The sequence below is a fragment of the Nicotiana tabacum genome, chromosome 24, assembly GCF_000715075.1.
Source record: "Nicotiana tabacum cultivar K326 chromosome 24, ASM71507v2, whole genome shotgun sequence".
Lineage (NCBI taxonomy): Eukaryota > Viridiplantae > Streptophyta > Magnoliopsida > Solanales > Solanaceae > Nicotiana > Nicotiana tabacum.
The window spans coordinates 74,641,836-74,658,387 of NC_134103.1; the positions used below are offsets into that span (position 1 = coordinate 74,641,836).

General features: G+C 35.6%; 2 protein-coding genes across 3 annotated transcripts; one reads left to right on the plus strand and one right to left on the minus strand.

Moving 5' to 3' along the window:
* Window positions 1-1,706: 1,706 nt before the first annotated feature.
* On the plus strand, window positions 1,707-8,783 carry LOC107759374 (squalene synthase-like). Of its 2 annotated transcripts, XM_016577304.2 has the most exons (14): window positions 1,707-2,066; window positions 3,184-3,226; window positions 3,650-3,739; window positions 3,939-4,014; window positions 4,655-4,724; window positions 5,331-5,474; window positions 5,741-5,845; window positions 6,016-6,162; window positions 6,721-6,796; window positions 7,047-7,135; window positions 7,560-7,651; window positions 7,722-7,767; window positions 7,859-7,928; window positions 8,514-8,783. In XM_016577304.2, the coding sequence occupies exons 1-13, from the start codon at window positions 1,872-1,874 to the stop codon at window positions 7,919-7,921; spliced, it is 1,236 nt and encodes a 411-aa protein (XP_016432790.1). In that variant the 5' UTR covers window positions 1,707-1,871; the 3' UTR covers window positions 7,922-7,928; window positions 8,514-8,783. The 2 variants fall into 2 exon arrangements, with proteins under 2 accessions (XP_016432790.1, XP_016432791.1); XM_016577305.2 differs by lacking the exon at window positions 6,016-6,162 and having other exon boundaries at window positions 8,514-8,649.
* Window positions 8,784-9,881: 1,098 nt separating this feature from the next.
* LOC107759372 (protein FMP32, mitochondrial) lies at window positions 9,882-16,477 on the minus strand. Its single transcript, XM_016577302.2, has 7 exons — window positions 15,896-16,477; window positions 14,157-14,288; window positions 14,008-14,067; window positions 10,682-10,758; window positions 10,548-10,604; window positions 10,386-10,452; window positions 9,882-10,281 (listed from the first exon to the last, which is right to left on the minus strand). The coding sequence occupies exons 1-7, from the start codon at window positions 16,154-16,156 to the stop codon at window positions 10,162-10,164; spliced, it is 774 nt and encodes a 257-aa protein (XP_016432788.1). The 5' UTR covers window positions 16,157-16,477; the 3' UTR covers window positions 9,882-10,161.
* Window positions 16,478-16,552: the final 75 nt, after the last annotated feature.

Below are 16,552 nucleotides of genomic sequence, written 5' to 3' on the forward strand. Positions count from 1 at the left end.
ATATTTTCTGAAACTTCTTATTGTTTAAATTCTCAATCATTTCAGAATATTATTATGTCATCTGCCTTACTTTTCTTTTAAACTAGTAGGGCCCTGACTTGACCTCGTCACTACTCTACCGAGGTTAGGCTTGGCACTTATTGGGTACCGTTGTGGTGTACTCATACTACACTCTGCACATCTTCTTGTGCAGATCCAGGTTCTTCCCACCAGACCAGATACCAGCGAGCCGGACCGTGCGTGGAGACTTCTAGGTATATCTGCCAGTGTCCGCAGACCTCAGAGTCCTCATCTATCCTTACTATGTTATATTTCTTATCTTTCTTTAGACTCTAATGTACAGAGACACTTAGTATTTGCTCTTAGAAGCTTGTGACTTGTTTCCACCGGGTTTTGGGAGTTTGTAAATAATGAATTTGCAGTTTTTATATTTATATATCATGCGTAGAGATTGGAGTTCAATTTATTGTTCATTTATTCCGCAAATTGTTAGGCTTACCTAGTGTTGGAGATTAGGTGCCATCACGACGTCCTACCGGGGGGGGGGGGGGGAATGTGATCGTGACAATTATCTTATTGTTGTTACTGCTTTTACTTTTTTCCATTACTGTATTTATTACTATATTTCTTTTCAACAATGTTGTGGCTATGCTTTTGCTGAGTCGAGGGTCTATCGGAAATAGTCTCTCTACCTTCACATGGTAGGAATAAAGTCTGTGTATACATTAACCTCTCTGACCGCACTTGTAAGAATATATTGGGTTTTCTGTTGTTGTTATTGTATTGGCGAATTTTGGAGGAAAAACAAAATCAATTAAAAAGGTTCTTAAACACACTCGAACGAAGTAATGTGTAAAAGGAATTTGACCATAAGCTCAGAGATAAATTTGTATGAAGTCAATATGTATACATATATTAATTACAAGCCATAAGAAAATGGGAAAATTAAAGGATCAAATTTACACAAAGAAAGAAACAAGGTAGGTGATTCTTTTCTCTTTTTCTTGATTACATCATGTATCAATTGACTTCTAGGTGCCCTTGACTTGCTTACAATCAGGATTTTCAATGAAAACAAAATTCATAGTTTTTTTTTTTGTTTTTTTTGTTTTTTGCTTTTTTTACAACGTTTCATTCTATCAATTCAAGCAGCACCACGAAAGAGAGTCCTGTAATAAAAGAAGTCACAATATATCCAAATTCCGACGGTCTTGCTTAGTTGGACAATCCATTCTTTCTTTTAACTTTTTAATTTTTAACTTCTCAAAGTGTATAATAGTTTTTTTATGGTCCAAAAAGTGTATAATTACTCCTAATCTCCTATGTCACATAAATAAGTAAAATTAGTTATCAAAAAACACATGTGACATTCTATAATAACTTAAAATTACTTAGATAATATTTTTTGCACTATAAGTGTATATTCTGATCTATTTTACGTAATATGTTTTTTTTTTAATTTGTTAGTATAAAAAAATGATATATACTTTTTTATATATGTAAAAATAATTTATCTTCAAATTTATCATTTTATCCTTAATGATATGATCTCAAAGTCACAAAAATTTAATGGCTTTTCTGATATCGGTTAAAACAATAATCCTAAACTTTAATATCCAATCTAACACGTTCACATACTATGAAATGGAGGGAGTATAAGTTAAACATAGTGCTATATATGGAAAAAAAAGAAAGGAAAAAAGACACAGAAAAACAATACGTACTAAGATGGTGCGAAACACTAGTCCTTAACTGCCAAACGAACAAATAGTTATCAATCCTCATCAGACAAACAATGTTGGTACACAAATTGATCAAATACTATTGAATTTATAGCAGATTGATTAATAATAATAATAATAATAATAATAATGGGGAGTTTAGGTGCAATGCTGAGGAATCCTGAGGATATTTATCCATTGATGAAACTGAAGTTAGCGGCGCGATATGCAGAGAAACAGATCCCTCCTCAGCCACATTGGGCCTTCTGTTACATAATGCTTCGCAAGGTCTCTCGTAGCTTTTCTCTCGTCATTCAACAGCTTCCCGTGGAACTTCGCGATGCTGTAAGTTTTTGTTTTTTCGTCCCTAAATTTAATCAACCCACCCTTATAATTAATCCTAAATTACTAGTTGAAATCTGTTATATAATTATACTATGTACTCCGCTCATTTTACCATCCAGCGGATTTATGATATTATGACTATTTAGTCAAGTTAAGTTCTTTCGGAAATAACATCTCTGTCCGTCCAGGATAGGGGTAAGGCTGCGTACATACAACCCTTCCCAGACCCCACTTGTGGGAATACACAAGTTTGTTGTTGTTGTGGACGTCAAGTTAAGTTATTTTTGTAATGTATTTGGATTTGGAATCGGCTATGTGAAACTCACATTGGTGGAGCTTTTCCCCCCCCTTAAAATCCTCTGCAACAACAACAACAATAAATCTAGTGTAATCCCACATTGTAAAGGTAGAGAGGTTGTTTTTAATAGACCATCGGCTCAAAGAAAGAAATAAGGAAAAGAAATAACAATTGGAACAACAGTGAGATAGGTGATAAAGTGATACAGAGATAGAATAATCGAATCAAACGAACAAACAAATAGTAAAAGAAATCTGCAGAAAAGAAGATCCTCTGCCAAAATCAATTTTTAGTATATGTATGGCATTTGTGCACCAGCTTGTTGCTGATTCCTTCCCCCTTTTTTGTGTGCTTGGTTTGTTGAATTTATCTTTTGCTTTTATCTTTTGGATTCATTTTTAAAGATGTAGATTGCTTATATCATACCACTCTCTCCATTTCAACTTATTTGACATTCTCCCTTATTGAGAATCAATTTGAATAAACGCAGTTTTTCTCATCTCAATGAAATGTTAATCAAACTTCACATCGTTTGAATTTTGCGACAAGGAGAATGTTGTATGATGATTGATGGAGAAACAGAAATCATATCTTTCTCTACCACATGTACAGTCAAGAAACAACTCTTCAGTTTAAAGATTTGGATTTTTGCTTGATTAGGAAAGAAATATTTTCCTGCTTTTTCTTAGTTTATTGGTAACGAAGCTCCAGGTTTTTCAATTGTTTCATTGATTGGTCTAGAAAAGTATATAGATTGCTATGATCTTATTGCTCTTGTTGTGAAGGTTGATTTCTCGTAACTTCTGTCTATCTTTGCAGGTATGCATTTTCTATTTGGTTCTTCGAGCTCTTGACACTGTCGGTATGTTCAATTACTGTATCTGAGGTGATATATGAGTCTTGAATGCAGATAACTAGATCTCTAGTTGGTAACACATTTAAGTGCAATCATAGAAAATGCAGCTGATTCTCGCATGTGCAACAAGGTTCATATAAATGTCAGTCTGGGTTAATACCAGAAGACTGACATCTAATCGCACAAACATTTGGCTATTAGTATTGTGGAACTGTCCAAATAGTACTGTGGTATTGGTTATTTGGGTAGGTTTTTTATTATGTTGATTAATTACCATTAGCCATGGACTGTTGCTTTTATTAATTCTATCTTTTTATACCATGATCAGGTAGTTTATACCTTTGATCTTGATTAAAATCTAAGGTTGCTGCACTCATTTTCTTGGAGTCATATTAGTTATTCACATTTTGGTGTTCTTATTCTGGACAGAGGACGATACGAGTGTAGCCACAGAGGTGAAAGCACCTATATTGATGTCATTCCATCGCCATGTTTATGATCGTGAATGGCATTTTTCATGTAAGTCTACTGAATATAAGTGGTCAACTTCCATTGCCATGCTTATGATAGTGAATGCCATTTTTCTTCTCTAAATATAGGCTTCTCTTTCTTTTTGTTCCCCTCTATGATCTCACCGTGATCGTGATTTTTTTTTTTTTTCAAATTATAGTTTCAAGTATTGTAGACTGGTTTCTTAATCCCAATTCTCATATGTTAGGTGGTACAAAGGACTACAAGGTTCTTATGGATCAGTTCCATCATGTTTCAACTGCTTTTCTGGAGCTAGGGAAACAGTGAGTTCATACTAATAAGGGCTGCCTTTATAAATATTAACATGCTTTTCTATTGAGAGCGCACTCATTTATAAAATATTTTGGTGAGCTCTCTACAAATGAAATATTACCATGTATGTTAATTATTTAGGTGATCAGCTGATGATCCTGATTTTAGATATTTGAGGTATACACAGCAGGAGCTCCTTAACTGCTTAACACCTAGGTCTCTCCCATTAAAAAGCATTAATATTATCAGCCTACAGTTTATACTAGTTGTACTTAGAGATTTTTCTAGGCTCTGATCTCCAGTTCCAATATTCTCTTCCCAGTGGATTTCCTCTTTGCTATGATTAATTACCAACCATGCTTAATGAATATTTACGTCTGCCACATTGATATTCCGTCAATATTCAAACAGTCTATAAAACATGTGGTTTTTGTTCCTCTACGGATCGACCGTTTTTGGAAGGGAAAGATTGAAGTTTTAAGCATGACTTCATATCCATATCACCATATGATATAGTATTTGTTATGTGATCTCAGGATCTTTACTTTGAATCTGAAATACTATCATTCTACAATTTTTTTGGTATGTGCTGCCGATAGCAATGTTTGTGAGTAGTTTATGAATGAGCATTATGTTCTCATAATGTTGCAGTTACAAGGAGGCAATTGAGGACATTACCATGAGGATGGGTGCTGGAATGGCAAAGTTTATATGCAAGGAGGTATGCAATAAGTACTACGTATAAACAAGAGGATCAAACTGTCTGGCAGTCAAAGTTATGAGCTTTATACTTGTTTTTATATTGTATTAGTATGGATCGGCTTGACCTCTCAAGCGTTCCTGTCTCATGCAATTCCTTTTCATAGAGCCATTTGCTATCTCGACTACCGTTTACAAAATATGAATGTGGTGTTAAATCACTTCAATGTCAATATACCAATTGACAGTACTAGTGTTTCTGCGATTGGCAATTTAGTATATTTTTCACTACTATATTTCTTATCATTTTTTATGAGAGATTGTTGGTCCCTGATATCAAATACTGTTGGCCTGGAATCAAATCCTCTTTAAAAAATACTTGATGCTATCATTTTTTTGTATCAGCTTGAAAAGGGAAATAGGGGGGGGGGGGGAGGACTAGTGACACGCAAAGCATGGATTTTGCTTGATTGGGACAGAAATCTTGTTAGCCTTTTTAATTAATTTCATCTTCTAGGCATAGATAAGGTAACAAATGCACAGAGTAATAGCCTGATTATGAGTTCCAAGCTTTTTCCTGCAAGCTTCACTGATCAATGGTTCCATGTTTCTGGAACAATCTTCAAAGGTGGAAACAATTGATGATTATGCTGAATATTGTCACTATGTAGCCGGGCTCGTTGGATTAGGCTTATCAAAACTTTTCCGCGCCTCTGGGAAAGAAGATTTGGTTTCAGATTCTCTCTCCAATTCCATGGGTTTATTTCTTCAGGTATTGATCTTAACATGTGTGGCAGCCACCCGCAGTGGGAGTCAAAATATAAATAAGTAAGCATGCGAAGAAATCAAGGGGAGTCAACATATAATATATATACATAAAAATATAAAAATTAACCTATCTACGCAGTGTAATTTTTTGACAAAGGGGTGTCAATTGACTCCCCTTGCTAATGAGTGGCGGATGGCTCCGCCACTGGCCACCCGTGACCATATTTGAATGTTTTTTGCAGTAACAGAAATGTTTGCAATGTACTGCAGAAAACAAATATCATTAGAGATTATCTGGAGGACATAAATGAAGTACCTAAGTGTCGCATGTTTTGGCCTCGTCAGATTTGGAGTAAATACGTTAACAAGCTCGAGGTATTTTTCTTCAACTCTTTAACTACACATTTACTATCTCATATTTTCCTGCCATTTTTAATCAAATTCATGATACTGAATTACATGAATACATCATAGAAGGCACTGTTGTTTGTTCAAATGTGGGGTTTGTTGACTTTTCACCGCGAGTGTTTGTCGATGTGCCTCAGGAGTTGAAGTGTGAGGAAAACTCTGTAAAGGCTGTGCAATGTCTGAATGAGATGGTCACTAACGCTTTATCACATGTAGAAGATTCTTTGACTTACATGTCCACACTGCGAGATCCTGCTATCTTTCGATTCTGTGCTATTCCACAGGTCTTTTCTTTTTTACTTTTATCTCTTGTTCTTTCCTTTTGAAGAGCTTTGTCAAAAAGCTTGTGTTTCTCACAATGGAATTTTGCATCTGTGATTGGTAATCTGTTGACAAAAGTCAAAAGGAAACTGTTGGAAATTCACAGAAGCTTTACTTTTATTTGATATTTTTATTTTCATTATTCTTGATTGATCAAGGACTTTCTTGTTGTCTTATTTTGATGAACACACCCGTCCATCTTTCATTAGCCACGGTATTAGTGTTGTTGCCTGGTGCACTAAGCTCTCGCTATGCGCGGGGTCCAGGGAAGGGCCGGACCATAATGGTCTATTGTACGTAGCCATAGCTTGCATTTCTGCAAGAGGCTGTTTCCACGGCTAGAACAAATAAATAAAATAAGTAGCAGAGTGTATTGATTTGTTGTGCATATAGGTGTTTTTGTGAATTTACTTTTCATTGTGCCCAGACATCTTAGTATGTTTTTGCTACTTTCGCATTATTAACTTGTCAAATATCCTTCTTAAAATGTGCATTGCCTTGGTATTTTCTTATGTTACCAGGTCATGGCAATTGGGACATTAGCAAAGTGCTACAACAACATAGAAGTTTTCAGAGGAGTTGTAAAAATGAGACGCGGTAAGAAGTATGAGAAATATGAGGTTCAACTTTTCTTGCCTCTCTCTCATTTAACTTTGTTAACATGCTTTCTTTTATGTGTTTGTATGTCTGCCTATATTTACAGATTAACAATTGTGTACAGTATGTTATTTAGCTGATACCAAGTTTTATTTACTTTAATTTATAAGCATCAACTAAATAATTCTTTTTTATCTTCTGCTTACCATCATACTTGCAGTTATTAAGATGCTTGGTTTCTTCTTTGTAGGTCTCACTGCTAAGGTTATTGACCGGACCAGGAACATGGCAGATGTATATGGTGCTTTCTACGACTTCTCTTGTATTCTCAAATCCAAGGCACGATACTTTCTTATTTACCAAAGTAGCTTATTTTCTCAGTTATAATGTGCTCATTTTGAGGGTCACATTGTTATTTTTCGACATAATACTGTGATGTGTGCTTGAAGGGGAACCTTGGCGTAACTGGTAAAGTTGCTGCCATATGACCGGGAGGTCACGGGTTTGAGCCATGGAAACAGCCTCTAGCAAAAATGCAGGGTAAGGCTGCGTATAATAGACTCCTGTGGTCCGGCCCTTCCCGGGGCCTCGCGCATGGCGGAACCTTAGTGCACTGGGCTTCCCTTTACTATGTTGTGTGCTTGTCTAGCTATTTGTTCATATTTCTTCATATCCTTTTGGTTCTCCGCTATCTGTCAAAGTTTCATTTCTTAGTGAAAACTTGTACAAGTAAAACAACTTCACGCGTGGTTGACTGTTTTAGGTGGAGTATAAAGATCCAAATGCAGCAAAAACTTTAAGAAGGCTTGAAACAATTTTGAGAACTTGCAAAGACTCTGGAACCTTGAACAAAAGGTATGTTACCTATCCGAATATTCTTATGGATTTTCTGTGAATATCAGCTAATGCACCTGTCTATTACCAGGAAATCTTTCGTAATCCAGAGCAGACCTAATTACAATTCAGCTTTGGTTAGTTTTTTTGCGAATGTTCTATTCATGCTTTAGACACGATTTCTCTAGATGCATTCGCGATTTTCTTATCCTCTGAAATATATTGCAGGTTGTTGTCCTTGTTGTCATAATAGCTATCCTTAGTGCATACCAATCTGGAAACCGGCCTTAGACCATGTGTAAGTGCAGAAGCAAATCCGAGATTTAAATTCTATATATTCAACCTTAAGGTCATTAGCATTGAATATCTAGTGGATTTTTGCACATAAATTTATGCTCTAAGTCGAATACCATCATGTTGCAGCTGTCCCTGTGTAAATATTATAGTAACAACATCCTGGTCAAAATGCCAATTATTTAAATGCATGCCATTCTCACATGATACAGAATTGTTCCTATTATGCATCTTGATTTTTACCAACTTGTTTGGGATTGAAGTATTATTGTTGTCGTTGTTGTATGCACCTACGCTTTTAAAGATCACACTATCTAGCCTTGTTCTATTAATAAGCGTCTGGATCATGTTATAAAGTATTTTGCTAGTCTTTTACACCTTAACGGAGTAATGAGCTTCATATTTTAACCAGGCGGTTATGTCCTCTATGTTAGATTGTGTCTAACTCGATCAAATTATATCCACCTAAGCTCGGGTAATTCACTCCGAGAAAAAACTTAAGACCACATCATTCTGTTATGCTCGTCATAGGGTAGTCGCATTTGGGGAAATAGGTATTTGTGTTATATTTTCTTCATTCTTTGTGCAGGATTGATATTAGAAGAGAGTTTGGTCAAAGAAAATGGCGCAAGCTCTTGGCCGAGTATGTGATAGCTGCAGCTTGCCTTATGGTGTCTGTGACTATGTTAGTTAGTGATAGTAATAACTAATATATGGAAAACGCCTATTTATACTTGTTTAGAATCTTGTGGCATGCCTTTGTTAGCAAGCTGCAAAAGTAAATATTAATACGCTACCTTATACGTAATACATATTTCAATTGTCTGTTCACTTGGTGATAAATCCATGCATTTTAACACTCATTGGAAAGATAAACGGACAACTGAATAGCGTGCCCGAAAATTACCTCAAACTGAAGCAATCAATACTTCCAATTTGGAGGTGGCAGTTAATTCCTTTTTGCTTCATTCTTGTTTGGTTAAATATTGTACTGTGGAAATCCTTCTACTAAAGGAAGAAAACCTAGCCAAACTTCCGTGCTCTCGGGAAAGCCTGCCCTATTCCTTTTTTTGGTTTCCAAGGAGATCTTTGGTTGATCGCATAATCAGTAATTTTTTTTTTTATACAGTGGGAGATTCTAGTGAAATCATAAATTGCGTATGTGCTCCTATGTATTATTGATCTCTGGTTGATTGCTTATTAGTTATTACCAGAATTGTTTCCTTATAAAGTGTGAGATCTTAAAAAGAATTATTGATCGCCTATGTGTTATCTAGAAATCGCTCATGCATTATTTATGACCGCCTCCAGTTGATCGTCTATTAATTATTACTAGGATTATTTTTTTATAAAGTGCCCATGTATTATTTATGATCACCTAAATGACCTCCAATTGATCACTTATTTGTTATTACCATCATCATTTTTCTTATAAAATGGGAAATATTGTTGAAATCATAAATCACTTACTTGTAATCTAGAAATTGATCATTGCTCATGTATTTATTATGATTGCCTAAGTGATTATTTGTTATTACCAAGATCTTTTTTTTGTTACAACATGAACGATCCTAACGAAATCATAGACCGCCTAAGTGATTTCAGAGCAGAAAAAAGAAAAATTCTATTCCAAAACGTTCTGTTAATTTCCATCAGATATTTCCTTGTTTGAGATGAATACAATGATAACATCACCTAATACGACTCCGCCTGTGGTCCATATATCTTTTGAGTTAGGCAGACCAAAGAGCATGTTATGCGGTGTTAGATAGTTATTCAAAATCAACTAGAAATCAGTATCTACTACACACATGTTGTTAACCTGAACAATTAGAGGTAATACATTGCCAATAAACTTATACAAAGCATGTTAAACCATAAACTGCCGGCGAATAAAAGTTTGGTTCATTACTTCTTTGACATGTTTAAGATTTGGTCAAAACTCTTCTTATTATGAAGATAATAATGGCAGCAGAAGGTGTATTAACAAATGACTATATCAACCTCCCAAATTTGAAATATTGCCATAGCAAAAATGTGGCAACCTCCTTAAATCTGAACAAATGAACAAGCTTGAAAGAAAATGAATACAATTGTTAACCTATCTACCAAATTGTGAGTATTACAGCGGTTTAACAATGTGGTTGATCTCTATTCAAGCTTCCAAAGGAATAACTATCAATATCTGAGCACCCGAGCTCATTTAAGAATTAACAACAAATATCTTCTGGAATATCTCAGGTGTATAACCGTAACACAGCAAGACCAACAGCCGAGATAGAGACAAGAGTACCTATACAGTATTTGATCACTTCATATTTTGCAGCTTCGAGTTGTGCCCTCAATGCATGAATTTCCTATTCACGGATGAAAAGAAAAAAAAAGTATTCACAAGATATAGTGAGTTCAAAGAAGGTTTACACTCATCTCACATCTTTTACACACAAGAGCAAACACTTACCCGATCAAGCTTATTTGTAAGATTTGTAGTTTCTGCATTCTGATTGGCAAGCTCATCACGAATGCGTCTACACAATTTAAAATGACCGCAACCAATCACCAGGGAGTTGAAAAATGAACAGTCTAATTATTCACTAGTAGGTAAGGACTTTTCAAGCCTTACCCTCTTTCAAGATTTAAGTCCAAACGTTGGCCGGCAGTAAGCTTGTCAATCTCATACCTAGACGAAAAAAGTAAGAATGGTTAAAAATCTGCAACATAAAAGTAAAAAATCAATTTTTCCGCAATCAGTTGTACCTCAGTTCACTGCGCATTTTTTCAATGTCGTTCCGAAGCTTTTCAGTCTCACGTTGCAACAGAGAAAAATGATGTTCCTGTAATGAAGAATATTTAATTGAGACACCTACGAATTCCATATGTAAATTCAAATCAATCCTCGTCAAGGGGTAGAACAAAAACATATATCATGAACATATATTAGTACAACTATATTGCAATATCACTGTCCAACATACTAAGAAACAAGTTCGGTTTAGCTTTTGACGATATATATATATATATATATATATAATGTAGTAGCACTGCCCTCGAGAAAATAGAACTATTTTCAGATACAGCAATGAGAAAGATGTTCACACTATTTCGTTTGGGAGGAGTTTACTGTTAATGTTTTCTAAAAAAGCCAATAGATAAACACCTACACTCCGTACCGCTTTGAATTATGTCACCTTCTTTTGCTCCTTGAGCACCCAATGTTAAGGAAATTTTCAGAATTGTTAGATCCATGCAAAAGGGAATGCAAATTGACATATGTTCTCATATCCTTCTCATACTATGCTGTCCACAATTTGGTCATACAGGCAAGGCTGAACTTTCATTCAAGCCACCATAATTGCCATATATGCCATCAATAACACTTATCTCACTTTCAAGAAGTTTTGTATTATTAGTGTAGATGTTTTGCAATATCCTGAATTAGATATAAGTTGATTGCTCCTTAATGATGCTTCCCTGGTTAACATAGGGAGAGAAAAAAAAGGACTCCCGCAATATTTTTGAAGAAGTTGTCTTGGCTAATCAGGCATAAATCCGACTTCTCTGACAAATCAAAATTCTAAGGGTGTGGTTAGAAGGATTGTGTGTGGGGGGGTGGTGGGGTGGGGGTGGGGGGTGGTATCCCAATATAAAATTTGGGATAATCTTATCCAGCATTTGGTTGTACATATTAACTCAAATCAGGATAAAACTTATACCAAAACCTTGGGATTAGCTTTCCCATATAGGAGGTGGGATTATAATCCCATGGGATAACCTTGCACTAGCAGGATTGAACCAAACGACTCCTAAATACTTATGTCATTCTTATTTGTGGTTGCCCAACTAGAAGTTTTTGGTTCTAACCCTTTTGATCTCTCAAAACATTGAAGATGTGAATCCTCTTCACTAAGGGATATATACAGCCATCAGCGCTGAGCCAAAGTTCCCTTCAAAACCAACTACTTTTAATTTTGATACTTGCTTGATAAAGTAATAATTACAACAAAGACCCAGCTGACCCAACTTTTTCTTTTGATTTGCCATTTTTAGTTCATCGTTTTTTTCCTACTTAGTCATTGCTTCTTCATATAACCGGGTTAGGATCATATCTTGTCCCATACCATAGTTGATCCGTAATATAGGCTCTTCATCTGATTTGGTGTTTCCATTTCCAAGTACACATATGAATCTGGTTGACTTTGTATAGACTCTTGAATGACCGGATAACCTCTTCCAAGCAAAAGAAGAATGATGTCTGAAGATAGAGTTTAGGCTTTTTATACCAGAAGTTGCAAATTTGTAGGATGTTATGGAATATAGTGCATTTAAGCTTCTTCCAGAAATCGTCAAAATAGACCTGCAGAGTCTATTTTAAGTTACAGTCTCTTACTCCTTATGGAATTTTACTTATGGACATGGGGACAATTAAAGAGCTGAAATTTAAGAACAAAACATTTGCATGATTCATGCCTAGACGTGGAAAATTGAGAAGTATGTCCATTTTCATTCAACTTCTAGGACAAACTCTATCTAACAAGGAATTTGGTGAATACCATAAGAATACTTCTTACCCTAAGACAAGGTTATCAACCCCTCAATTTAAATGCCCCTTGAAGATGGATATTTGCAAGCATTTCAACTTACAAATGTCAAAATTGGAAGAGATCGCCGTCTCTCTAACCAGAAGAATGTGTGGAATTTTTTTTGAGAAAGAGCGTGGGGAAATTTTTAGTTTTTATTTTTGAATGGAGCTGATGTGAAGAATTATTATGGCCCATATCATAGATCAAGAAACAAACTGGTTAAGATATACACATACGGCGTGTTCTTAGAAGTTACAGGTAAGCTTTTACTAATTTGGATCAATGGGTTAAAGAGCAGTGTTGTCAAAGGCGCACTTAAGCCCTGAAGCGAGGCCCAAAACATGTTGAGTGTTTCGCCTCGCGGGCGCTTCAGTGTTGTCATCAAGGCTCTAAGGCATACTTTTCCTTGACAACGTGTATAATCCTAAAGAGGTGACACGAAACAACTGATATTTCACTTTATCATAATTGTTTTCAATTTCTTTGTCCATATATTTGCTATTCATGCATATAATTATCAGTATTGGACTACATATACACACTTGTAATTTTTTCTCCCTTGTGCCTTTTTTCATATTTGCACTTTGCGCTTTAAAGCCCCAACGGACCTTAGAGCTTTTTGTGCTTTTTTCCTTTGATAACACTGTTAAAGAGCTGCCGTAATTAGGTGGAAGATTAAAGTACAAAATCTTCATGAACTATAATTGCTGCAAGAAATGATAAGAGAACCATAAATTCAGCTAAGTCGCAACTACACTAGTTACTTGATGCATATATCAAGGATTCAGTAATTTAGATTGGTCTGTCAAACCACCATATGACGACACTAAAAACACATAGCTTCTCCTCTCCTCCTCCATGCCATGTTTATTGCACCATGCACTGCTGACATCACTTCCATATTATTTTTCTTTGTTTTTCCTTTTAATTCTTTCCCTTTTTCTCTTTTCGCAGTTAAATTTCAAGAGTTCAACTTGAGTTCCATTTGATACTCTTTCACAGCTCACAATAATCAAATGCTTTTCCTACTGAATTTAACAACCAAACAGTTAGAATCAACCTAACATCAACTAAGAAAAATCTATGGTACGCATCATCACTTCTCCATCTATAAACTCGTGAATGAGTCAAAGCACCGGAAGATGGCTGAGCAACATAGGTCTTAACAACAGCGTTAATATGTTGCAGGACTTTTTTTTGAGAATGAAAAAGGTACCCCGTTGCCAAATATGTTGCATGACTACGTACGTATAAGCATAAATATCTTAGTGTTATAATCCCTAGACCAGTGAACAAAGTTAGCTTACTCTCTAGGCAGAAGAAAATCACCTAAAGCAGATTTGACTTGTCGAAAGTTAATATTTTGCAAACAGAAAAAAATACATAGCCCTCTAGCATAACACAAAGAGAATACCTAAATAAATAAATAACATAGCTGAAGACTTCTTTAAAATACCGGCATACAGAACAATGAACTAATATAGCTTCATGACAATTATGTACCTGTGAGCTTTGTACTTCAGACTTGAACTTGGAAAGGTTGCCGTCTTGAACCATCTCAGACTACAAAGCCAAAAGCACACAGAAGGCATTTTCAACATAATGCACATGTGCAATTTTATAACAACAAAAGAGTTTGTGTAGAGTCTTACTTTCTGCATTTCAGCTCGTGAAACAAAAGAATGAGCTACATTTTCCAAGCTGTCATTCAAAACCTCAGTGATAGCAGATGTTATTGCCTCTGCCTGCTTTGATGGTACACCTTGTGCTTCTAAACTCCGGACCTGTCAGCACACCAAATCTCTAAATATCCATATTTCATATCAACAATGACAAATACAAACCAAAGAAGTCTCCAACATCGCAAAGTGTACTAGTTCACCACAAAACGGATAGATTTTTTTTAATGAGTAAAACAGATAGAAAGCAGTTTTGAAAAACTCAAAGACAAATATTTAACCATAAGTTTAGTGGCTTTTTTTTTTGCTGATAAGGAACCATAAGTTTAGTGGCATTTGGATTTGGTTTTGGTTTTGATTTTGAAAGTATTGGTTTTAGTAAGGACAAGAAAACTTGAAACGATCTGAAATTGATCAAGACCAAACTTGGGTCATATTCGAAGATAAAGCATTCCTCTTTTGGAGAGAAACAGTACTGCTTAGACAATTGGGAAAAAAAATCAAATTTCTGCACGGGCCATACAGAGAATCCCCCGATTCCACCTACCAAAAAAACAAAAAACAAAAACAAAAAATGCCCCAATCCCAAGTCTGTTATACCATAGGCACTTAATTTCTTTATTGGGCTTGATGGGCATCATCATTTGTGATATTGTGCTACGATCTGCAAGGTTTCAGTAGGCCTAGGCACCGATGTAAGTTTAAAGACGAACAGTGATGAAACTTATGAGGATTTTTTCTTTTGAAGAATTGGTTTTTGAGTTGGTTTTGGGAATGAAAACAACTTTTCTCATTGGTTTAAGGTCCCCAAGACAAACAATTTTTTCATTGGTGTATTCTAACTTTTTCATGTTTTGGTTGGTCAAACATTTTCTATAGGAAAACAAGTTCCTCAAAGATCAGGAAAATAACTTTAACTTCCCTGGTGGGGAGGTAACTCGCCCAACCTCCACCTCCCTCACCCCTTGAACCCCTCTTCGCCCGCACACCCAACAACTCCCAAACCCACCCCTCCAACCCATCCCCCAACTCTCCATAGGGTCGCATAGTTTATATATAAATGCTCTTAGGATAACATTTTCTGCTTACTTACCAAACACCAAAAAATAAGAAAGAAAACCTATTTTCCAGGAAAACATTTTCCTTCAAACCAAACACACCCTTGGTTTCACCTTATTTTCAACCAATCGGTGATCAGAATCCTCCCGGCAACACGGGAAATGATAAAGAATCTAAATAGGAAGCTAGAGACAACTAATTGGAGACGAAAAAAAATACAGTTTTCCCCTCCTCAATCTGAATGCAAGGGGAAAGCAAGGTGTTATCCATCTCCTTTATGAGTCCCTCGGATTTGGACGCAACAAATTACAAATAAATATTCAACAACACCTCAAACCTAAATTAGTCAGGGATGGATGTAGTGTGCAACATAGGGGTTCATCTAACCCTAATAGCTCTAGCTCAAACCCTAGGTAAGTACAATTAACAGATTTCAAACCCATTAAATCAAATCGACTATGATAGAATTTCAAACTGGAAACCATAAAGTTCAAATCCTGAATCTGCCTCTAATTAGTTCGGGATCATTTGGAATCATTTCATTTCCAATACAACAACAAATAATAATAATAATAATAATAATAATAATAATAATAATAATAATAATAATAATAATAATAATAATAATAATTAAATGAAGAAATAAAAATTACCAGAGCTAAAGTATCGACGAGGAAAGCACGCTTGCCATTAGGTTTAGCGAGTTGCGAGATCTGCCTATAATCAAACTTGTTAGCAGACGATTTATACGATGATACCGAACTGTAAAAATTAACAGAACCAAAACCGTTCGATTGTGACCTATCTATCAACAAACCACCAGAACAAACTTTAGATGCATCAATCCCTCCAGATTTGGACAATCTAATCCCACAATTAGCACCTAATTGAAACACACGTTTCGCAACAGCCATTAATTTCTCAAAAACCTACAGTAGAACCTTTCAACAAATAAGCTGCATCGATATGAGCGAAAAATCTTCGCTTATTTTTCGAGTTTTTGAACAAAGTACAAAGGTCAAACTTTCAGAAATGGCGCGTTTAAGAGGCGGCGAAAAGCGAGATTCGAGGGGAAGAGAGGTAGTTGATTGATTATTGATGGCGGACGAATTGATAGATGGTGTGTATTTTCCCTTTTGTTTTGACGGTTTTTTATACTATTGTGCTGGTTACTTGCAAAAGGAGTTTGAGCTACTTTATTGGTATGGTTATTTTATGCACGAGATTAGGATATGCTTTTAGGTTTCGGATGGGAAATGACGAAATGTATAACTTGGTTCCCTTTCCTTCTTATTTTTTTATTACTTTTT

Coding starts and splice junctions, on each gene's coding strand:
- LOC107759372 (XM_016577302.2), bottom strand. CDS start 16,156: ATGGCTGTTGCGAAACGTGTGTTTCAATTAGGTGCTAATTGTGGGATT. Junction 10,759..14,007: donor CTGAAGTACAAAGCTCACAG/GTACATAATTGT, acceptor TCTTCATTACAG/GAACATCATTTTTCTCTGTT. Junction 10,605..10,681: donor AAAATGCGCAGTGAACTGAG/GTACAACTGATT, acceptor TTTTTCGTCTAG/GTATGAGATTGACAAGCTTA.
- LOC107759374 (XM_016577304.2), top strand. CDS start 1,872: ATGGGGAGTTTAGGTGCAATGCTGAGGAATCCTGAGGATATTTATCCA. Junction 4,015..4,654: donor TTTCTGGAGCTAGGGAAACA/GTGAGTTCATAC, acceptor ATAATGTTGCAG/TTACAAGGAGGCAATTGAGG. Junction 7,652..7,721: donor TCTGGAACCTTGAACAAAAG/GTATGTTACCTA, acceptor GTCTATTACCAG/GAAATCTTTCGTAATCCAGA.